The 24,016-nt window shown below is 36.4% G+C and overlaps 2 protein-coding genes across 51 annotated transcripts in view; one reads left to right on the forward strand and one right to left on the reverse strand.

Annotated features, from left to right (window-relative positions):
- Positions 1 to 11,258, forward strand: part of MYBPC3 (myosin binding protein C3) — an 84,364-nt gene extending 73,106 nt beyond the window's left edge. Inside the window, exons 28-33 of the mRNA XM_087883108.1 lie at positions 1,184 to 1,379; positions 3,297 to 3,436; positions 5,503 to 5,662; positions 6,924 to 7,060; positions 8,136 to 8,322; positions 9,439 to 11,258. Coding sequence (XP_087739234.1) covers positions 1,184 to 1,379; positions 3,297 to 3,436; positions 5,503 to 5,662; positions 6,924 to 7,060; positions 8,136 to 8,322; positions 9,439 to 9,449 — 831 coding nt within the window. The 3' untranslated portion in view covers positions 9,450 to 11,258. The remainder of the gene's footprint in view (positions 1 to 1,183; positions 1,380 to 3,296; positions 3,437 to 5,502; positions 5,663 to 6,923; positions 7,061 to 8,135; positions 8,323 to 9,438) is intronic.
- A 1,752-nt stretch (positions 11,259 to 13,010) lies between these two features.
- The window catches only part of MADD (MAP kinase activating death domain), a 90,034-nt gene continuing 79,028 nt past the window's right edge, over positions 13,011 to 24,016 (reverse strand). For 46 of the 50 annotated variants that reach the window (XM_060687561.2, XM_060687558.2, XM_060687556.2 and 43 more), the window contains 3 exons: positions 21,287 to 21,356; positions 16,450 to 16,496; positions 13,011 to 15,026 (listed from right to left, as the gene is read on the reverse strand). In XM_060687561.2, coding sequence (XP_060543544.2) covers positions 14,919 to 15,026; positions 16,450 to 16,496; positions 21,287 to 21,356 — 225 coding nt within the window. In that variant the 3' untranslated portion in view covers positions 13,011 to 14,918. The remainder of the gene's footprint in view (positions 15,027 to 16,449; positions 16,497 to 21,286; positions 21,357 to 24,016) is intronic. The other 4 variants (XM_060687568.2, XM_060687567.2, XM_060687565.2 and 1 more) reach the window with 1 other exon arrangement.

The raw sequence follows: 24,016 nt of genomic DNA on the forward strand, positions 1-24,016 counted from the left end.
TTGCCATGTTACTACTGTTTGTAAGGAGATACATTGCCAGAAAGAACTTTGAGGAACAGCCAATGAAAAGAAACTCTGTGCCATCACTGAAAAAGTTATTTCTGCCTTCTATCTCTAATGTGAAAAGCTGTACAAAAGAGATACTTCTAAATCTCGTAATTATCAAAATATAAAAAAGGTTCATTTAAAATCTGAGGGCAATTTTTCTCAAACCTGGCAACTTTAAGATGTGTGGACTTCAACTCCCAGAATTCCTCAGCCAGTATGTGTAATCTTAATGTTGTCAAGGTTGAGCAATGCTGTCTTAGATCAAAAGATAAGCAATAAACAGAAAGGTATATAGAAATTAGACAATAATTTATTCAGATGTTATGAAAATCTTCAACTCATTTTAGGAGGAAAAGAAACTCTACTCTACAATCCAAGTTATACAATTTTCCCTCTATTGCTCCAATGCTACTGCAAAGAATGATTCATCCCCATTTTAAATTATCCAACTTGACAAAATGTGAAAAATGTGAACTGTTACTTGTTTAACACATGTTAATTTTAAACATCTTGGAGTAAATCTATGTACCAGAACCTCCAGGCGAGATGGGCAGCATGTAAGTTGAATAAATAATAAATACCAATGTGTTCAACAGTAACTTGATGGCCACATAATAAGAGAAAATCAAAGCTTTAAACTGTGGCATATAAAATTAATTGTATTTTGTCTTGAATAGTATACTAAACTGCTTGTAATCTAAAATGGAATAGTTTAAGCCATACTAGAGTAAGGTTATCCTCACAGTAATGAAAGGCATTTTCCTGCTCAATGTATAAATTAAAGCACACATTTTTTAAAGCAGATTCTTGACTTACGGGCATCAATGTGTATATTGTTCCACCATGGTGATAAAAAAAATTAACATCTTCCAGAGAAGTGCTAGTGACAATTGAGCAGGTGCTAGTGACAACTGGTCATTTTGTAATAAGACAATTAAAAATTATTTTCTGATGGGTTTGTTGTAGCTGTATGTGAGAGCTATATAGCTATATATTTCTAACAATATATGCAAGAAATAAACCTACACAGAATAGCTGTGAGAGAAACATTTTCTTCATATAAGACAGGAGATTAATACAACCCACTGAAAATCAAACTTGTTTTCAGGCTGACCATTTTTCTTTCTTTTCACAGGGTAAACCTAGACCTAAAGTTATCTGGAAAAAAGATGGTCAGCTAATAGACTCTAAGGAAGTGGGAATACGAAACAGCAATACAGATACTATTCTATTTATCCGAAAGGCCGAACGTCATCATTCTGGGAAATATGAAGTTGAGGTGCAAATAGAAAACATGAGTGACAAGGTCACCATTACAATGCAGATTATGGGTAAGAAACTGCTGGATAATTTTATTTATTTAAAACAGTTGTAGCTCACTCTTCATATGGAACAACTTAATAGAATTTAGTTCATCTGAAATCAGGTTGAATTTTATTTATTTATTTACCAATCCTTCCACAAAATATATTTAGTTGTAGCAGGACTACCAGCAATACAATAATTAAGTCTCTTTCCCATTCCTTGTTTCAAAAATATTTTCCTAATGCTTGTGTAAAGGGTAATTGAGGAGTGGGAGAAGAGAAAAAAACCCTCACATTTTAAGTATAGACTCCATTGGCTTGGCACCTCTTTGGATTAATAATCAATTGAGCATAGTCCCATACCAATCCAAGTTAGAAACTACAGCAGCTACTTTTATTACAAGAATGTTAGAATTTTTGTAGTGGATTTCACAACTGAGCTTAGTTCCATGCATTAAACCTATGGCTACTAAAACATAGAAAAATTGAGTCAGTATAGAGGATTTTTCTAGAACTATTCAATGAGGACTGAAAATACCCATCCATTTATAGGGGCAGCTACTACAAGATCCATTTGATTTTTTGTCCCAGGATCTTCTTTACATTATGCCTATAACAATGCAATCAGCCTTTTTTCTCTGAGACAGGGTCTTATTTTTTGAGGGAATTAATTCTTTTTTTTTTTTTTTTAAATTTGATTTATATGCCGCCCTTCTCCGGAGACTCAGGGCGGCTTACAATGCGTTAAGCAATAGCCTTCATTCTTTTGTATGTTTTATACAAAGTCAGCTTATTGCCCCCACAAACTGGGTCCTCATTTCACCTACCTTAGAAAGGATGGAAGGCTGAGTCAACCTTGAGCCTTGGAGAGATTCGAACCAGCAGAAATTGCAGGCAGCTGTGTTAATTACAGGGTGCACTAAACCCCTGTACTATCAAGGCTCTTCTATATATATAAAATACAAAATAATAATAATAATAATAACCTGAAAGAGTAGCAACCCAATCTGATATTCCCAGAATTAATTATTGATCATTTTATGTGTTTAATGGACAGTTGACTATCTCTCAACAGGTATCCAGCAAAGAAGGATGAATGGATGCATCCAATATCACATGTTGGAAGAGAAGGAGGGAGAGAGAGAGAGAGAGAGAGAGAAAGATCATAGAGCAAATAGGAATATTTAGCTAACTTTGGCTGATCTTGAGAAAGCTAAAAAAAAGGGTCAGATCTGGTTCATTTTGAAAGGAATTCTGAAGGAAATCTCAGATATACTGTATACAGTACCTAGGGCAGGGAATTATGAAGCGTATCAGAAGAAGATAGTGGCAAACCACTTGTATATTGTTTCCAAAAAGATACATGTCCATGAAGAATCCAGAAGTCATGTCATTCAAGGAAAATTTTTAATCTTTATTTTTATAAAGCTACACAATAATTCATAACCTATTTCTCTTTCAGAACTGTTTTTAAGCAACATGATAGTGTATGCAAATTAGTATAGTATTTTATTTATTTAACACATATCAATTTTAGCCCATTTTAGCTACATGACTCTGGAGAGCTTACAAATAAAACCACAGAATCTTATAACTGATAGAATTCAACTTCAATCTAAAAGATGTTGCAGGGGAGGTGAAAGAAAAACTATTAATTTCTTGATTTTCATTGATTAATGGTGAACATCCATGGATTTGGAGAAAGGGAAAGTTATTATTTTAACCTTTCTCTGTTGGAATATGGAGCCACTGAATATATATTTCACATCTATATTTGGTAGGGTAAATTTATTGTAGGGGGAAAATTGGATGCAGAGGCCTTCTTGGAATACATCAGTACATGAGGTTATTTAGGTTCCACTTGTATCACATCTATTTAAAAACATTGAGGAGCAGCTCTTGATTATGTATAGCTGGTTTTGTGGGGTGGATTTCTTTTTCCAGATAAGCCTGGTCCTCCTCTGAATATTAAGATTGTGGATGTATGGGGATTCAATGTTGCGTTGGAATGGATGCCTCCCCAGGATGATGGCAATTCTCAAATTACAGGATACGTGGTCCAGAAGGCAGACAAAAAAACAATGGTAAGAACCATAGGCCAGGTAAGGATACACATCCATCCTGGGAAAAGGTTACTGCAAAATCCCCATTTCCTTCCCACCCCACTAACCTGCTTTCCAGTTCCGTTCTCCTATGCAGAGAATAGATGCAGCAGTGTTCTGTCCCCGTACCACACACACACCCAACCAGCCAGCCGAGGGTTAAATAAACTCTTCAAATACTCAACGTCAGTGATAAGGAACTTGGCAGCAACTCCGTGGCTGCCTGCCAAGAACTTTTACTCCGATAACACAGACAAAAATACACACAGTTTGAATAGTCCAGTTTGTAATTAAATCCACAGCAATTAGGTGTTGTGTCCGAAGGTGCAAAGTGCCTCGCCAGAGATTAGCTTTGTCCGTCACAGAGTCCGAATGGCCACCACACTCCCTTTTATAGCCTGTGGGGTGTGGTCCAGTGACTCAGATAATCTCTGGCACGCCTTCCCCTCTGCTGCGCACGCTTCTCCCTGCACCTCTGCCGAGGGTCCAGCCAGCACTTATTTTCCTCGTTGCTGTCCACCTGTGGCTGTGGGGACGTGCTTGGCTCTGAGCCTATCGTTTGGCCTTCGGTGTCCTCTGGAGGCATTGCCAGAGAGGAGGGTCCTGGAGAGGGAGGCCTTGCCAACTCCTCCCCCTCACTCTCAGAGTCTGCATCTTGTCGATAGCCCAGGCTCAGGCAACGGAGCCACAACAAGCGGGGCCAGTCAGAGGTGGTATTTGCCGATTCTCCGAACTACTCAAAATTTCCACTACTGGTTCTCCAGAACTGGTCAGAACCTGAATACCACCTCTGAAAGGAGGGGAGAAGTACTTTCAGTTTCAGAAGACTTTGTTAATGTCACTTTACAATAAAGATTATTGTAACTTTACAATGAAGAGCTAGTAATCTTGTTTGTGTTTCTTGCCTGGAGTACCTCGCAGGACTAACTCTTCCTACAGTCATGACCAATTAAGATAAGATGATGACTTTTTCATCATTTCCACAGTTAGAATGAGATTTGTTTGGGGAAATCTAGAAGTATATAATCAGTGTTTATATAAAAAAAACTTCTCCTTTCATTAAAACCATTAGACTAATGAGATATAAGTAGAACACAAAAGATATATGCCATTCCCCTCCTTTTTATGAACACCTGTGGCTATGATAGAATTGTGAGAAATTCTATTTATTAGAGCCACAATCATGTTTGCAAACATAGTTATTACAAGAATTTATCCACCTCTATGGGTGATTAGGCTAAAGGCAATGCTATCCTGCTTACCTTCTAAGGGCTACTTATTCTGTTGAAAGGAACCTGCTTCCATCTTTCAGTCTCTTTGGCCAAAAAAATCCCAGGTGTAATTTTCTATTTGTTAGTTTTTCATGGAGAATGATTATTAGAACTCCTGGTTAATTTTTATCTATAGTTTGGTATATCTCCCTAAAACAGTATTTATTGCCAGAAGAAAACTAACTGAGAGATCTGGTATCTATCTGTGATTAGGTTGCAGCATATCTTGCCCTACACAGTGGAACTTCACAATTTTAACACAGGTCTTAGTTCATAAACATCCCTTGAAAATCAATTAGGATTTTTAATATATATATATGTGTGTAATTAATATATCTTGATTGCACATCTGCTAGAGGTTACATTAATTTTGTGCAGTAAAGTACTCTACTATTATTGAAAGGGGAAAAATACAACACAATTTTTTTTAAAAATTCAGATTATTTGCTTGGCTGCACAGCAAGCAGAAAAAGGAAAGAAGTAGGGAAAGAATTGGTGCTGATTGCAAGTGAATCCATACATTTTTACTGGTAAATAAGATAAAGGGATAAATTAAGAGTTTATATTTAAATGGTGGACTTCTTATTGCACATAATCCAGCTTCCATGTGTACATATACATTCCTTGTCTGGACAGACATTACAGTTAGTTAACCTTAGGATCAATTATGGCTTCATCAAGTTCTGCTATGTATCATCATGCTTGTGTATCAAATGTCAGCTTTTAAAAAGATGTTTACATTTTAAGGTTCAGCACACTTTTTGTTTTGTTTTCCAGGAATGGTACACTGTTTTTGATCACTATCGGCGCACTAACTGTGTAGTATCTGAGCTGATCATGGGAAATGAATACTATTTCAGGATTTTCAGTGAAAACCTATGTGGGCTGAGTGAAAATGCTGCAATCACCAAAAACTCTGCCTACATTAAAAAGACAGGTAACAAAGAGAAATAATACATGCCCTTGCCAATATTCTCATTAAAAATTATCTTTCTTAATGTTGAAGTCAAAATAAGTTGTCATATATTCGGTGAAATATCCACTCTTGAATCATTGCTATTCAAACCAGTTAATTTTTGAAATAGGTACCATGTTGCATAAGTTAGTATTCAACATATTGGTAGATGGCATGACATATAGTTGTTTGTGCAAGAATTTCCACACCAGCATCTACCAGGGAGTCTCCTTCATGGAATGGGATAACTCGCCTTGGCCAACTTGCCATGGCCAACTCGCTGTGGGAGACAACTTGTCGCAGGACAATTCAACAAATACAAAAGTTAAATTAATATCAACGGAACCATGGCCAATAAAAATAAAATAAGAAAGTTGATCCAGAAATACAATTGTTACAATAATTTTGAAGAAAACGTGGACTCCAATAATAAAAGTAACTGAATAAAATGATTAATAAAACATTGAATTGTCCCACAGGGAGTTCCAGATCTTCAGGCAGGATAAACTAATTAAAAAAGACAAACTAGTAAATTAGATCTGAAACTTCACATTCATTCCCGGCTTTACTCCAAGTGCAGAGAAGAGCAACAAAGATGATTAGGGGACTGTAGGCTAAAATATATGAAGAACAATTGCAGGAATTGTGTATGTCTAGGTTAATGAAAAGAAGGACTAGGGGTGACATGATAGCAGTGTTCCAATATCTCAGGGGTTGCCACAAAGAAGAGGGAGTCAACCTATTTTCCAAAGAACCTGAAAGACAGGAGAAGCAGCAATGGATGGAAACTAATCAAGGAGAGAACCAACCTAGAACTAACAAGAAACTTCTTGACAGTTAGAACAATTAATCAGTGGAATGACTCATCTCCAGAAATTGTGGGTGCTTCAGCACTGGAGGTTTTTAAGAAGAGATTGGACAACCATTTGTCTGAAATGTTTTATAGTTTCCTGTTTGAGCAGGGGTTTGAACTAGAAGACTTCCAAGGTCCCTTCATGTTATTCACTAGTTATAGATAACGGCAACTGGAGAGTTTTACAAACATGGAAGGAGGAAAAGCAAGAGAATTGCATAAAATGGACTCCATCCTTGTTTACTTCTGAACATTTTTAGCACTACTGCTATCCTATGCTAAAATATTTTAGCTGGTCGTTTTTAATGATTATTTTAAAACATGAGCATGATTAAACCAGGACACTTCCTGTTTGGTTTCCCCTCACCTTACCTCTTGTTCATGCCGCAGGAGCAATTTACAAACCACCTAATTACAAAGAGCATGACTTCTCTGAGGCACCAAAATTCACCCATCTGCTTTCTGATCGTTCAGTAGTCTCTGGATATAATGCAACACTCAGTTGTGCCGTCAGAGGAAGCCCAAAGGTATGTCATACTATATCCTACCACTGGATTTTTAATATATATAACTGTAGTGGGAAAATTACTGCTGATATGCTAAGATGTGTATATATTGCAGCAATAGAAAATACAGAAAACATTCCAGTTTGTAAGTGAGCCCTAAAAATGTTGTTTCTAAGCACAAATATTTTAACAATCCAGGGTAAGAACTTAGACTAGGAATTAAATAAGATTATTAGAAAATCAGAGGCTTGAGTCAGGATGAGAAGATCGCCTTTGCGAGAAATAGAAAAAGATGTTTTCATAAAGGGGGAAAACCATAGAATATTATGATATGAAAATTGGATGGGCACAAAAATATAGCCCTAGATCATCTATAAAATCCCCATGAAGAAAAAGGTTTGGTAAGAATGTCTGCTTTGCTTCTTATACACCATGTTAATCTTGCCAGTGGATTCTGGGTCATCTTTTATGGAATTTCCCAAACTACAGGTAGTCCTGGACTTACAACCATTCATTTAATAACAGTTTGAAGTTACAACAGCACTAAAAAAAAGTGACTTGTGACCAGCCTTCACACAATCGTTGCAGCATCCCCATGGTCACGTGATCAAAATTCAGGCACTTGGTAACTGACATGTACTTATGACAGTTGCACTGTCCCAGGATCATCATTTGTAACCTTCCCAGCCGACTTCCAACAAGCAGTCAATGGGGGAAACTAGATTGACTCAATGACTGCATGATTCATTGAATAACTGCAGTGGTTCACTTAAACAACTGTGGCAAAAAAAGGCCGTAAAATGAGGCACAATTCACTTAACAATTGCCTTGCTTAGCAATGGAAATTTTGGGATCAATTGGCATTGTACAATAAGTCGGGGACTACATGAATACTTCTCCTTTAGTAAATAACACATTTTTAAAAGTTTGAAGGACCTAACATGTATGAAATACTTCTTGAAGCAAACATGTTTGGGTTAAAAATGCATTTTGACCTGCTTAAATTTCCAATGTAAGTAGCAAAGTAGATGTCCTTTCTTCTCCAAAATGACCTGCTTCTGCTTCAGACTGATTGTTTCTGTTTTCAAAAACACAGCCCAAAATCTTCTGGTTCAAAAACAACGTGGACCTTTCTGGAGATGCCAAGTACCGCATGTTCAGTAAGCATGGAGTGCTGACTTTGGAAATCCGCAAGCCCAGCCCATTTGATGGAGGCGTTTATACCTGCAAGGCGGTGAATGACTGTGGTGAAGCAGAAATAGAGTGTCGATTGGATGTTAGAGGTACTAAAGAGGATTTAATAGAACTTCCTAAAAGATAAGGCTTTGAGTCTGTATCCTTTAAAGGTTAACTGTGCAGTTCCAGTGTCCTTTTGGATACTATGCCACATCTTTGGATACATAAACAGTAGACTAAAAAACTATAGATTTATGTAGACTTATCTGCATATAAACTGGGCAAGTGATTTACTCATTGCAGTTCTTTTTGGTCTGCAATGAATAAATCACTTGCCCAGTTTGCATTTTTAGCAAAGCTTTTTTAGCAATGGTTCATAGCGGTTTCATATTCCAACTCCAATGCAAAGAGAAAGGAATGTTAAGGTAAGGAAACACACAGACTTTATGTCTACCCTGTCTTTTTATGTTCCATTATGCATTCCATACCTTTTCTTCCACAAGTTGCAGATGAGGAATAACACGGCATCATAACCTATGCCACATCTACTCCATTACATTAGCAGAAACTCAAAGTAGCACAGCAAGTGAACCTTTTTTTTATTACAAGCACAATGACTTCCTGTACAGATCTGCAGCAACAGAACTGTTGCTGAATTTACATTACTATATCCCATTTCTCTGTAAGGAAACTGATTACAGGGTTAAGGCATCAGGCAGTGGTGGGATTCAATTTTTTTACTTCTGGTTCTGTGGGTGTGGCTTGGTGGGCGTGGCTTGGTGGGCATGGCAGGGGAAGGATACTGCAAAATCCCCATTTCCTCCCGATCAGCTGGGACTCGGGAGGCAGAGAATAGATGGGAGCGGGGCCAGTCAGAGGTGGTATTTACCGGTTCTCCGAACTACTCAAAATTTCCACTACCGGTTCTCCAGAACTGGTCAGAACCTGCTCAAACCCACCTCTGGCATCAGGGCATTACAGATCAGGAGAAGGCCAAGTATCTCAGTCTTTGATCACAAGCAAAGCTTGTGACTGTGACATAGGGTAGTACAGACAGCACACCAATTTGCCTTCAAAACTGCAAACAAAAAGTATCCTAAAACTAGAAATGCAAGACCAACTGGAATATTAAAATACACTCAGTATTTTGATAGATAAAATGGATTGTTAGCACACATGAACATGTGTCTTGATTTATTTCTTACTTATTTTGGTATCTTCAGCACCACAGTGAAATTCTAAGCAACTGGACATCAGCAAGTCCAGATACGGAACTGAGTTGTTTGTCCCAGCAAACTTGGGACACCTGGGACAAATTGGAAGAGGCCAGCAACATAAAGAAAACCCAGCCAGATGTGTCAGCCCCTCAAAGCCCTAAGTAGCTTCTGGATGTCAGAAATGCTCATCACTCCTGCTGCTGGGGAAATTACAGAACAAATGTAATTCATTTCCTGATGCGGTTTCAGTCTCTTGTGCTGCTTTGCTCCCAATTAGTAAGACCTGTTGTTCTTGATAAGAGCTTCCACATACCCGAGTTATAATCATGCCAACTTAGCAATTTTCGGTTACTAATGGTTTTACAACGGTAGAACCTGTTTGACCACAAACAGGGTATGTGGGATCTATAGACAGGAAATTAACATAAAATGTATTCATCAGTTTTTTGTTTTTGTTTTTTAAAAAACACAAGTCCATTTGGGAATGAGACCAATTGCATCATTATATTGTGACTTAGTGCATATGCTTAGGCCTCACATGCAAACAACTGGGGTGTAATTTTTCAAACTCTTGGTTGTTGTTTTTTAATGTAATATTTATGGCAGATAACTTTGGAAGCAGCTATGAAAGCTTTCTAAAGGATGTGGCTGTTTTAAGAATTCCATCAGAGGTGCTCCACATTCCTTGGGAAGCCCCTCTTTTGATGACTTTGTGCAGCTCTCCAAGAAACAATTTCTGTTCCTCTTTAAAAAAAAATGTTATCTAAGAGTTGAATTGGAAAAAAGTGATGGGGCAATTCTGCAAAACAATCTGTAAATTCAATTTTTTTTTTTTTTGTTAAACACCCTTAATGTAGTCTACTTACACATGGATTTTGTCAGTGTAGGTTTCACTTTTGAATCAAACAAATGGGTTTTATTTTTCTGAGCGTATAGTTTGAATTCACCAATAGCAAGTTTTTGCATTATAGCTGAAGTGCACAGACACATTCCTTTAGGAAAAATCACTTCTTCAGTAACAAACCATGGGAGATAATGAAAACAGAAGATAAGAATATTGCAGTGCAAATATTTGAATTTAAAAATTAGGGAGTTTTAAATGTTATTAGATTAGATTGAATAGATTTTTATAGAAAGATGTATGGGAATGCTGGGGCCGTTATCAATACTTTTAGGAAATAAGATCTACCCCACTTTTTGGATCAGCCAACACCACTGGGCACTTTTTATCTTGCCAGGTCTCAACTTCCTCCTGCTAAAATGATTGGCACAAAACTTTGCTGTCATGTGAGGAGACAGAAAAGGCCTGACACAATGAAAAGTACCTAGAGATCTTGGGTTCAAGTGCTCCTTATGTGGATCTGAAGCCACACCTGGTACTGCATTAAGCATATAATCAGATACATACTAGTCTGAAGGAAAGCCTCGATGATCCCAGGTTTTCAGTTATGAATTGACTTGTATGGAATTGTGCTGTTAAGGGATCAATCCTTAGTCTTCCATTCTTAACTACAGTTTGAAAACTTCTGGTTTATATTGCCATGCATACTAAATGTAACACCATTTTGTGACTGGTATTCCATTTTTCAAAGTCAATTTAAAAAATATTTTACAACAGCATCAGAACCTGTAATAAAGCTCTGTTCCCTGTTTTAACACATACTGAATGTATTCCATGCACATTTAGGAAATAATGTAAGTTTATAAACACTGATACAAAATATAAAGCACCAAAAGTGCTTTTCTAAACACAACACTGTATCTTTAATGAAAATGTATTGCTTCTGCATAAGGAAATAAATAAAACAACAGCTTTTCCTTTTCCATTCAGTTTCCAGACTAAACTTATTTTCCCAGGCTGTTTGTGATTTCTTGGTCTATATTTATATAACATAAAAGAGGACTATTTCAACTCCATAGTTCAGGGCTGTATCGTGTCTCTGCTATTAATATCTACTCTGAGTCAATTTTCAACGAAGCACTGGAAAACATCGATGCTGGCCTAAAAGTAAACGGTGTTCGGATCAACAATTTAAGATATGCTGATGATACAGTTCTGCTTGCCATAAGCATGAAGACCTTCAGCTCATCAACAAAGTCACAGAAATATCTGAAAAATACGGCTTGAAGCTTTAACACTGATTATGGTTGTCAGCAAACAACCCATTAATTTATCACCGATAAATTCGGAAGGAATGCCACTAGAAAAAATTGAAAGGATCACGTACCTCAGCTCTAATTTACATGAAAGCTGGGACATGACCACTGAAGTAAAGACAAGGATAGAGAAAGCTCAAACAGCAGTCTTCAAAATGAAAAAGGTCTTCTGCAGTTACAACATAAGCCTAAGATTGAAAATCAGGCTTGTCAGATGTTACATCTTTTCTATCTTGCTCTACAGAGTAGAGACTTGGTCTCTGACAGAAAGCCACTTGAAGAGACTAGAAGCATTTGAAATGTGAATTTACAAACGGCTGTTACATATAAGCTGGGTTGACAAAATCAGAAATGAGGTGATAAGCTGCCTGGGAAAGCCAAGGGAAATCATCAATACCATTAAAAAATGAAAGTTCATAGGAAGACTGTGTAGTCACAGATCCCTACCTGAGAATAAGTCAATAAGGGTATGCAAATTTTGGCTTCCAAAGGCTACATAAAACAATGACTCAAGTTCTATATGCTTATCAAGGGTGTGTTTGAATGTAATGAACTTGGCTGATGCTATATGTGTAAATCTGAAATATTATAATCTAATTACAATATTAAAATATAAAATGACATGATTTTACGATTACAATCTACCCCATTTTAAGAGGAGAATCCAGAGACATCAAATTCTGATAAATATACTAATATTTTCTGGAAGCTAATCAAAGCGTAGACATTTATTTTAGGACAACAAAGGAACTTAGAAGTCCTCACTAATGAGATGGTAAGATATTTTGCTTCCATTTTTGCAGTTATTCTTGGGCTTTAAAGGAATGGCAAGAAGCAAAGAAATTGAAATAGTTGGTCTAAAAAAATCTAATTGCTTGAGATAACTAACCAGCGAATAACTTAAGTATTTGCTAAATGTAATATACAGCATGGGGAGAAAAGAAAGAACAGAAAGAACCAGAATCCATTATGTTGAAAGAAAAAAAAATAGCAATTCAAGCAAAAAAGCTAAGACTATATTCTTCATTATGATCAACAATGATCTTAAAATAAACAATAATTTGAGTTCTGAACCAATAAAATGTTTATCAAAGTAGTCTAACAAAAAGTAATAAAAGCTATCATTATTTTTATATTGCATTTCAGTTGATAGCTAGGTAAATTACTTCATGCTGAAGTGTTATAAAGTTACAATAGAAGGCTAAAAAATAAAGTGAGCTTATAGATGGAAGCCTTGCTCTGTTTTCCTTATGCAGTGTAAAGAACCAAACTGAATCACACATTTCTTTTAATTTCTGCACATTGGCTTGGATAGGCTTAAGCACTGGCAAAACTAGTGAGAATGCATAATTTCACTTTTAAAATGAACTTAGTGAAATAATGCAACATTTTGCAATCTTAAATAATTTATCACACTATCATTTTGGAGCAAATAATTTATTTGCATAGTATTTCATAGTGGATCACAGATACAAAATTGCAGCCAATTAAACTCCATGCCTGTTCAAAATTTACCAAACCTGCTGTAGGGTGAAAAATGTAAGAAGAAATGTTCATTTCATTTCATTATAAGTCTGAAGGTGCTAGGACATTACGTTTATGTGAAACAGTCCAAATATTGGGTTATGTTTCCCACTTTATCTCTTAGATAATTCCCTTTCTCTAAAACCTAAAATTACAAACATGTAATACTTTAAAAGCATACACACAATTACACACATGCACATGCACACAGCCTTGATTCAGGAGACCTTAATGCAAAGGGCTTTGCTTCAAATGGATGAATTTTCTGCATCGGTTGTCTTTTTTTATAAAGACATCATTAAATTGTACTGAGGTGCTTTCATATTTAATCAAAATCTGTGCATAATAAATGTCCCCTCCTTCTACCTAGTCTACCTAGTCTAAAATTATGTATTTTAGAGATGGGCCCTTCAGTTTTGGTTTTATCTGAAACTGAAGTCATGCACATGGTACGCAAGACTAATAAGATTTCACAAGAGGCAACAGTGGTTTAATTGCATTTTAATTTAACATTCAGACAACTGTACACTTTTCTATAAATATATGTGGTACTGAAATATGTACATTTCTTCCCCCCTCCCACCCTTTATAGTGCAGTCAATTCAACAGTCATACAGATTAAATTGTGCAGAACAAGCCCAACGATTCCTAAAGGTATGTTGCCTAGAAATGTTATCACTTCTGTGATACTTCAACATCAGCCAGAGAAGTCTGCCAGATGTTCTAGTTTCTTCTCTACTGTAAATTTTCTCCTTCAAGTACCTTGGTGTATTTTTGCATTAGAGTCCAGTATAGTCCATGAAAAGTAGAAAGACAATTCATTTATTTTTCATCCTATTCAACAATTGTCAAATGGAAATTTACCAGAAGGGGAAAATTCATTACACAGTGACATTTTTTGCTTTTTAAAAATAAACATTAATAGACTGACAAAAGCCGTGGTTAAAGGGAGACGTAAAATGAGAAGATACAGTGCTACTGATACATTTGTGCATGCTTACAACTTTTTAATAACTGGATGTATCTCTAACAGTACACTGCACACACTCAGGCTTCACATGACTATCTCATACATTCAAGCCAATCATACTGTCTTGGTTTTGGTGGCTTTTCTCCTGTCCTCATTTAATTCTATACACTTATCATAAAGAAATCTATTTATGTCTATATACTAGTGAATTGAACTGGAATGTCAGCAAAATTGTTGTCTTATGTTTAAAATAGTATGTACAGCACATGCATACTGATCATGAGATCACTATTTAATCACTCCTGCATTATGATCTTTAGCCATTCCTTTGATGACACAATATATATACATATATTCCAACCCTTGATGTGGAAAGGATTGAAGAAGTCTACAAAAGGGCTATTGGCAAGGATTCTCTAATGACAATTCAAGTACCAAAAACAAGAAAGGAAATAAAAGCATCTGAACAGCAGCAACAGTGGTTGATCCAAGAGTGAGTGGCTTGCACAATGCACACAATAACAAATCTGAAACAGAAGGCATATGCCTATAAATTAAACAAACAACAGTACAACTGGAGATAAAAAGAAGGGAGTGTCATGTGAGCCATCTTGATGAACTAAATATGAAAGAGAAAGTCATAAACAGAATGCAAATGCTTAGAATATCTTAAGCACAGGCCTGAATGTGCTCATGAAATTTCATTTCCATAAAGGGGATTTGCAGGGGATTCAAGTGAATGGGGCCATATATGAATGGTTTTCATGTGAGCTTGTATAACTGCAAAAGAAAGGAGAAAATTGCATGGCAATGTGTTTCTCAACAATAACATTGATCAGCTGGACACTGGACGGGGTGGTTTGCTTTTGCTTTCTGCCTCCTTCCCACGCACTGCTGCCACATAAGAGAAGAGACACAATACCGAATAGCAGATCTCATGAGCCTAGAAGACATTAAAAAGATAAGATAATCAGATACTGAGTATCTGGGTATATGTAGATGTAAAGTTTTCTTACTTAGAGCAAGTATAAAATGAAATGCAATGATAAGACATAATGTCTTGATGTGAGCAATTCATCCATCTCCACCACTGACAAGAACAAGCAAGCACACAACATTTTATGCTTGCATAATTAAAGTCTAATGAATTGTAAATTTTGTTTACAGTTGAATCAGTTTGGAAGTACCTTCACCTGTACTAAATCCAAATAGAATTTAATTGCTAAGATTAGATTCCAAAATCCCATGTTGGCAGCAAATAAAGAGATTAAAGTTAAATATATTCACTGCTCAGTTCAGGGACCTTTTTTATAGGATATCTTTCTTCTCCTAACTAAATGACTTTATAAATATAATTGTTAGTTACTAAATACTCTTCTAATCTCTATTCACTGCACTGGTATTACCTAGTTTAGGTAATAAAACATCTGCAAGAAAACAATCAAGCTCAGAGATCACTAAGGACCCCTAATCTTTATTCAATCTTACTGTTTGCCTTCCACCTGTCCCCAAAATCCTTTGTAGAGTAAGATGTGTAACTTTGTATGACTTTGTACATTTGCATTGCAATGTAATGTTTAAATGAAATGTTATTTAAATTTCATTTATGCATGCTGTATTGTACATACTATATGTTCTAAATGCTAAGTGAAAAGTGTCTTTCTTATATTTGATAATAATCCAAATATACTGCTGGATATTAATCTTTTTGAATTTTCTGGTATACTTTCATAGGTACAATAAAGAACTTCAGTTCGCACCACTTTGGGAGAACCGGTTGTTAACTTTCTGAGCAGTTTGGCAAACTGGTTGTTGGAAGAAATCAATAGAGCAGAGAACCAGTTATTAAATTACTTGAATCCCACCACTGGCTATGGCCTGACAATTCTATGGAATAAAAACCAGCATTCTAACCTTAATTCATAGGACTTTCGAGTGAGAATTATTAATATATTTATGCTCCAAATGAATCCATAATGTGCCAGGTTTTTTTCAAAGTAGACACATTAAGTTAATTTATATTGCTAGTTTTTTTAAAAAAAAACTACCACTGTGAAAAATGAGATAGAAAAATAAACTTTTAATCATTGGTAGTTCAACTTCCATGTTAATTAAGTTAAAGATTATCAATATTTGAGCTACATCATAAGCATAAATCTTGCTTAATAGTACAAGCAATCTGATGAAATATTGTGCTATCACATTCTGTTGCACTCTCTAAAATCATTAGCCTAGTGTATTTCATATATATATATATATATATATGAATGAAATTGGTCATATACATATTATTTCAAAATCTCGAATGCTAGGCATGAAAACAAAACCTTTGAAAAATAACCAAAAAACCATACTAAGTAACTTACCATTGGTGTCTTGTACTTGTGGCTCACCACTTCTTTAGTTTCAGGAACTAAAACCGGACGGGCAAGAGACAAAACAAAGAGTTCAAAAAACGAGAGGAAAAAATGAAAGGAATAGTATAATGTTCCCAAAGGTAACAAAAGGTCCAAGGGAAACATAGAACAGCTGCAGGAAAAAGACATTTTAACTAATTCTATATTCTTCGATTGTGACAATTCACCCAAGTCCATAGAAATACAAGTAATTTAAAGTGACAAACACTTTAGGATATATATATATATTCATTTGGGATTCCTCTGAATGATATGTGATTTTTTTTATATGTCCTAGTAATTACTCTATAGATAATTTTGGTATATAATACATTTATCAAGTTCCAAAAACTGTTGGCTCTTATCTGTCCCACTTATACTAGAAAATGGTTTTAGCAACTATTTCCCAATATTGATGAAATGCATCCACAGATAAACTGGAAGTAAATGTACTTATGTATATAAAGAGTGATGATCAACTTCTAAATGCCCTTAGTGTAAGAAAAGTGTCTCTAAGAAAGAGTTATTCTTCCTGTGCATTTGGCCAACAGTTCAAAAGTATTCAAAAAGATCTACATTCTAAAGCCAAAATAGGAGCAGAATTCTGAATTCTTTCTTTGCTAAATAATATTAACCCATGTTAGCTTTGTTGCTTCATCATTTAACACCGAACAGGAAACATATCCATTTTAGGAAGGAAACGGGATTATACAGGGCTACATGGGGAAGGATGAGTAGAATAAGTATCATATTACCTACTAAGAGAAAAAAAAATAGCTGTCAATCTATGAACAATTGACTTTAATATATGGGAGGGGAGGATGCAAACGAAATCCAGACATACCCTTTTTATTAAGAGAAAAAAGTGCTACCAGAGAGACTTAATGGAACATAGTAAATATTAAGCAATACATACTAAAGATGACAGGACTCTATTAAAGAAGAATGAGACAATAAATTGATATTATATAAAATCAATATGTTGGAGAGCTAAAAAATCCATCCATATGAAGTCCATACATGGTCAAGGATGCAAAATTCAGAAAACTGAAAAAAAAAATCTTTTGAAACTATTTTGCTCATTAGTATCACATAATTCTGAGGCTAACTCTGTATTACCCACAAATGATCACAAAAAGAACCACACAAATATTTCTTTGCAGTTAGTATGTGACTTCAAAAGGCAAACAGATAAATCAGACAGAAGTGGCCTTAAGAGGGAAAGACAAGTCAGAATAAAAAATGCAAAATCTCTGACATTTAAATATCATTTTAGAAGGGCACCATCACACTGACTATATCTATCTGCTATAACCTCTCTATAAAGAAAAGAATTAGAAATAAGGTTAAAAAATGAATTCTAAAGTATATAAAATAAGAATAATATATAGCTATCATACAAGGGTTTAACAGTGAAGCTCAGAAAAAGGATTGCCCTCTTCCCCCTTACCCCAGAATTTCATTTGATTTTTGATACTGCTCAAATTAAACAGGTTACAAGAAGAAATAAACAAAAGTACATCTTGCAGTCTCTTGCCCTGTTAATGAGCATACACAGTACTAGCAAAGGATAGGGATGAAGGGACCACATTACCTGCTGGAGAATGAAGGTTTTCATAGCAGCGATAGTGAAGGGGCCACAATAAAACTAAAGCACAAGTACATAGCAGTAACTCAAATTTCAGAGCCAAGGATCTGATGCTTCCTACCTTTTTTTGGAACAATTCATCGCAACAGAGCACTCCAACTCAGACGTATCTCATCAACTAAATTATTTCAAACAACATGAGACTCTATACCAATTATAAGATCTTAGCCTTACCCATGATAATCTGGGCTTCAAGGTCTATCACAGTGGTGGGTTTCTACCAGTTTGGCCCGGTTCGGGTGAACCGGTAGTGGCGGCAGCGGGAGGCTCCGCCCACCTGCCCGGACATCATCACAGATGCTCTGTCCATGTGCAGAAGGTTTTGCGCATGTGCAGAAGCACAGTGTGCGAGCTCCCAATTCCGAACTGGTAGCGAAGGTAAGTGGAACCCACTACTGGTCTATCGGTTCAATATGACATAGAGAAGCTGCATTCAAACATCATACAGAGATGCATAATGTATCCGAACTTACATTACCACAGCTGAGAATATTGGACTTAGTTACAAGGCCAGTTGTCAGAATCAAGCATATTTTGTATAAAATCAAAGTGATCATCCACTAATAGATAATGACCAAAAAGCTACTGAGGGCTGTTAATTGAAAGGTTGTTGGAATGACTGCTTCCTCTGAGTAAACAGAAGCATTAGGAAGAACATAAAGCAGTCAGGTTCAAGGGAGCAAATGAATAGAAAGGACTGACAGGACTTTGCCAAGAAAGTTCCACAGGAAAGGGAAAACACTTTAAAACCAATTACAAACTATTACGTAATGATGTTGACTGCAGACATGTGGTTTCTGCCAGAGTCTAAATTACCTCAGTGGTGCATTATTGACACAAGGAGAACTGCACCACATAAGGACTAGTAAAAATGTGTTCAACCAAAGCACAGTAAGTTTTTAATGGAAGGTCTTAAATGGAACCTGTGGAGTAGGGGGAAAAACCTCCTGAAATAATGGCTTCAGATAAGGCCACCCTAGGAACTATAGAAAGTCGGAATTTTGCTGAAGTGGAGCCAATTACAGAAAAATAAAAAGGATTATTGGCTGATAAAGTTGAAGGCCTTCACTCTTTATACACGAATGCTATGGGGGAGGAGGGGAACAAAGGCAAGCTTGAGATCCTAATACAGAAGGGCATATATAATTTAATAGATATAACAGACACTAATAGGATGATTCCAGTGAGTAGAATATAAAGGTACAGATTGTTCACAAAGAAAGAAGCAATCAAAGGGAATAGGAATTTCATTGTCACAGGTATCCACAGGTATTCCCACTCAGTGATGGGGAATGATATGTGCACAGTAGTGACACCACACAAAGCTGTTGTTATATACTTCTTTCTTAATGCTTGACACAATTACATAAACCATGGAGGTGGTTAAGCTATTCTCCAAAGCACCTGAAGGCAGGACAAAAAACAATGGATAGAAACTAATCAAGAAGAGAAACAACCTAGAACTAGGGATAAATTTCCTGACAGAACAATTAATCAGTGGAACAACTTGCATCCAGAAGTTGTGAATGCTCTAACGCTGGAAGTTTTTAAGAAGAGATTGGACAACCATTTGTCTGAAATGGTATAGGGGCTCCTGCCTGAGCAGAGGGTTGGACTAGAGACCTCCAAGATCCCTTCCAACTTTGTTATTCTATATTCTGAATTTGTGTTGTCATGTTATGAGGCATTATGTCATCCCCCCTTCATTTGCACTATATATTAAAAAGATCCATTCCTCCTCATAAAAGGAAATTAGTAAACAATTTATTCATTTAAATGTGAAAGAAAAAAAAATAATATTGCTATTTGTGTCCACTATTGCCTGTTTAATTAAGGAGATGGCGTAAATGATGTCTGCCAAAAGCAAATTGCATATCTTTGAAAGAGGCATGAAGTTATAGTGATAGGAGTTTGGGGACAAGCTGTATCAAGCATAGTCCTTTAAGGAAATTCCTGATTTGATTTCTGACAGCATTCTCCTTCAGAAGAGGAAAATAAAGCACAAGTAACCATTTGTCCTTTATTTGATGTTAATCAATAGGAAAAGCACAGTTGAGAAAGGTGAAGTAGGAATGTATAACCCAAGGACTATTGTTCCAAACCTGATGAAGAATCCAGATGACTGCCCCAATCCTGGGGCCTTTGATCCTAAGCAGCAGTTGAAAATTTGTGTAAATTGACATTTGGTGCAGTGCATGTGACAAGAACCTTACAAATTGGTCTTAGAGAAACCAATTCAGAACATATTTCTATGTTATTTGAGGGGGGGGTTCTTAAAACAAATTATATTGAGAGAAAACATCATCTGGACTAATAATTCATACTCTAAGTTCTTTACTCACAATAAAATAACAAAAGGCAATGCCATGGCACGTTCATGGATAAGGTAGAAAAAAGGATGGTTGATATTATAGAAAATCAAGGAGAAGATATGGTGATAGTGTGAATTTTAGCCATGCTTCTGTTTCTTATTTTTAAATTTCTATGGCTGACTATTTCATATGCCTTTTCTATGTGCTCTGTATACCAGTTTAACCCTAAAGGGTAAGCAGGATGGGAATATCTCTACTCAGATTTAAAAAATCTGCACTCTGTGTGCCACAAATTCTTCTCCTTGCACCTCCTCTTTTTCTTTGTCCCCATGACAAATGACCACATTGCAATTACTCAATTCATTAAAATTGTTTCAAGCAGCCAAAAGAAAGATTCAGTTCACAAATTCAAGAACATTAGACGTGCTAATAGCAGATGTGACAAAGATTCCAAAGCATCAAAAACTAACATATTTACAGCGACTATGACTTTTATCAAACAGAGCATTCCCATAACATGATATTTTGTATGATACCTGGAAACAGTTTTATTTAAATAATTAGTACAATTTTCAGGCTGCCAAGGTACTTAGAGATCAATGCTTCTTTCTGTCTCCTTGAAATCACTAGTCTTCCTTTGTCATTTCACTGAAGAATGCCATAAGCTTACTAATTTTCACCTTTATTTTCCAACTTTTCTTCATTCGATCTTTAGTTCCTCTGCCATCTTAGCAAACAAAACAAAGCGTACTGTCTAAAAGAGCTACAGCTCTGCCTCTCGGAGAGGACTAGAAATTTGAGTTACTGCCATGCAGGTACAAACCTAATATCAAAATAATGTAATTACCAAATTCTTCCAGGACAAAGACGCCACGCACTGTATTGCACTTTTTAATGTGATTCAGCTCTATGAAAACCTGAAAGAAAACAGGAGGGAAAAAGACAAGATTAGGCTAAAGGAGGAAATTCTTTCTAAATAATATAAACATAAAAATGCACACCACAGCAGGTTTAACTTGGAATGTTTGAGATGTTGTAATTCATACTACTAATCAAGCTACAATTATTTAAACCAAAAGAAAGAGGAATTTCAAAGTAAATATTGAAAACTTGCCACAATGCTAGAAATCAACAAACTTAAAAGGCTAAGAAGCTAAGACAGCAGAAGATGAAGTACCTTCCGCTCCTTGCAGGAGGAGAAAGCATGGAAGAGAAACGAAGGAGTTAGTAACTCTGACATACCGGTAATTCAACATTGCTACTCCCTTCAGGCACTCAATAAAAGAAAGAAAGTGGGGACGGAGGAAAAACCACACACCTCAAAATACAACAAAAGAAGGGACAAAGAATACTCCCAATTTTGGTCTCTGATTTGTAATCTTGTCCCATCCCATCAAATATCTACCCCTCCATGCATCCTCCTCCAGCACAGAGGGCAGGCAAGAGGTGCCATGCTTCCCACCCAAACCAGTTGTCTGCTATGGTTCCATATTCGATAAAGCCTCCTTTCAGGATTCATGGACTGTACCTTGACACAAAGTGCCAAGAAAACAAAGGTTAGGAAAAATGCAATAGATTTTTTATTTCTGTGAGTCAGAAATCAAATCTGTAAAATATGCAAATACTCTGATTTTAATGGCCACAGCATCATTTCACACATCCACCCACATCCTCCAAAATGTAATGCCATTAACTTCAGTCAGAATGAGGAGCAATTTATTATTTACAGGGAAGAGATGCAGAAAGAAAATCTATTCAAAAGAATATTTACACCTTAGTTTTACCAATAATTGGAATTCCCAAGTATTTCTTAGAACGGTACCGATATCAACTCCAAGGAATAAAAAGGGAAGCTAGTCTTTTTATTGTGATAGGGTGGATGGCGAAAATAAATGTATCATGGAAATTTAGCTTAAGATGATAACCAGTTTTGTCTAAACACCTCAAATGCCACTTTCAAATGTCCAGGGCCAGATAATAGTATTTTCTAAAAGAAAAAAAAAAAGCTCATAAAATGGCAAACTTTTGTACAATTATTTTAGTACAAATGAAAAAGTACTATAATTATTGTAAGATTTTCCTTTAATTGCAGAAATTACAAAAGGTTATATTCCTCTCATACTATCAAACAAGTATTATGACATTTGCATAAATGTATTTCTGATCACCATTCCAATTAGCTAACAGCTAACAAAAGGGGATCCTCTCTTTGGTAACAAAACATTATCTTGGATAATGGGAAAAAGTAAGATTGTCTAGAATCTTTGCTTGAGATAAACTTTTCCCTTTCTCTACTATCCCCTACACCAGTCACAATCCTGCACCAAATAACTAAATAACTACTTGATGCAAACTTTGGAGGTGTGAGGGCCTTCACAGGTGCTTGAAATTCTTACAACAAACCTTAACCTTGTTGAATGGAAACAATAGTTAAATGAGGCTAGGAACAGAATTGATATTTATAAGAAAAGATATTTAAAACCTCAATGAAGAGGAGAATCTAAAATTTCTATTGAAATAAGATTGGACCATGTCATGAACTACTCCCTTCCTTATGAAAATTTTTCAGATGTACAACACTAAACAAGAGATGGAGTTGGCATGTGCAACCTCTTTTTAAAATTTCTTCTGCAAATACCGCATTTCCCCGAAAATAAGACCCTGACTTATATTTTTTTGAAGCCCAAAATAAGCACTTGGCCTTATTTTTGGAGAGGTCTTATTATTTTGGGGTGCATGGAGCAAGATGGGGCTCCTCTTGCCATCCTACCTGATTTCCAGCTCTGCATTTAAATATTTTCGGGGAGGGCTTATTTTTGGGGGGAGGCTTATTTTAGCAAATGCGCTCAAAAGCCTGATTGGGCTTATTATCAGGGGATGTCTTATTTTCAGAGAAACAGGGTAGTCTTGACAAAAAATATATTTTACATCTGACCATCTTTAGGATATGGCTTATATTTTAGTGATGCAAAAAGAGGCATTCATAAATCTAGTCAAAGGCTACAACTAATGCAGAATTCAACATGGGTTGTTAAGTGGGAAGCAGAGGGAGTTCCAGTTAAAAAGCATAGGGGTGCGACAGGGCGAATCGGGAGGCCCTAACAGGCCCAGTGCAGGATACGCACAATTTGGGGGAGTATTGCAGTGTGGCACGAGCTCAGAATGGCTGGGGTAAGATGGTGTGAGGTGCTTGCATGCATGTGTATGATTGCAGGGAGGGGAAACTGGTACAAGTGCAGGAAGCTGGGGGGGAAAGTTACACGATGAATGTGTGAGCAAGCACAGGAAATGTGGGGATGGGTGTGTACATGTGTGTATGCAGGTGCACCAGCACAAGGAGATCGTGGAAGAGGGTGTGGGATGTGTGTATACAAAGACGAAAAGGCTGGGAAAGGGCACAGGGTATGTGCATGCATGTGCACAGGGAGGCCAGGGAAGGAAAGTGCTAGTGGGTGCATGCCTGTGTACAAGTGCAGGCAGCTTAGGAAAGGAAGGTGCTTGTGCGTACAAGCAAAGAAAAGGCCCGTGTTGAGGGAGACTGACCTGAGTGACTTGTGACCTTCCTTGCCAACTTCCC

Source organism: Pantherophis guttatus, chromosome 1 (genome assembly GCF_059756535.1).
Source record: "Pantherophis guttatus breed Tessera chromosome 1, ASM5975653v1, whole genome shotgun sequence".
NCBI lineage: Eukaryota > Metazoa > Chordata > Lepidosauria > Squamata > Colubridae > Pantherophis > Pantherophis guttatus.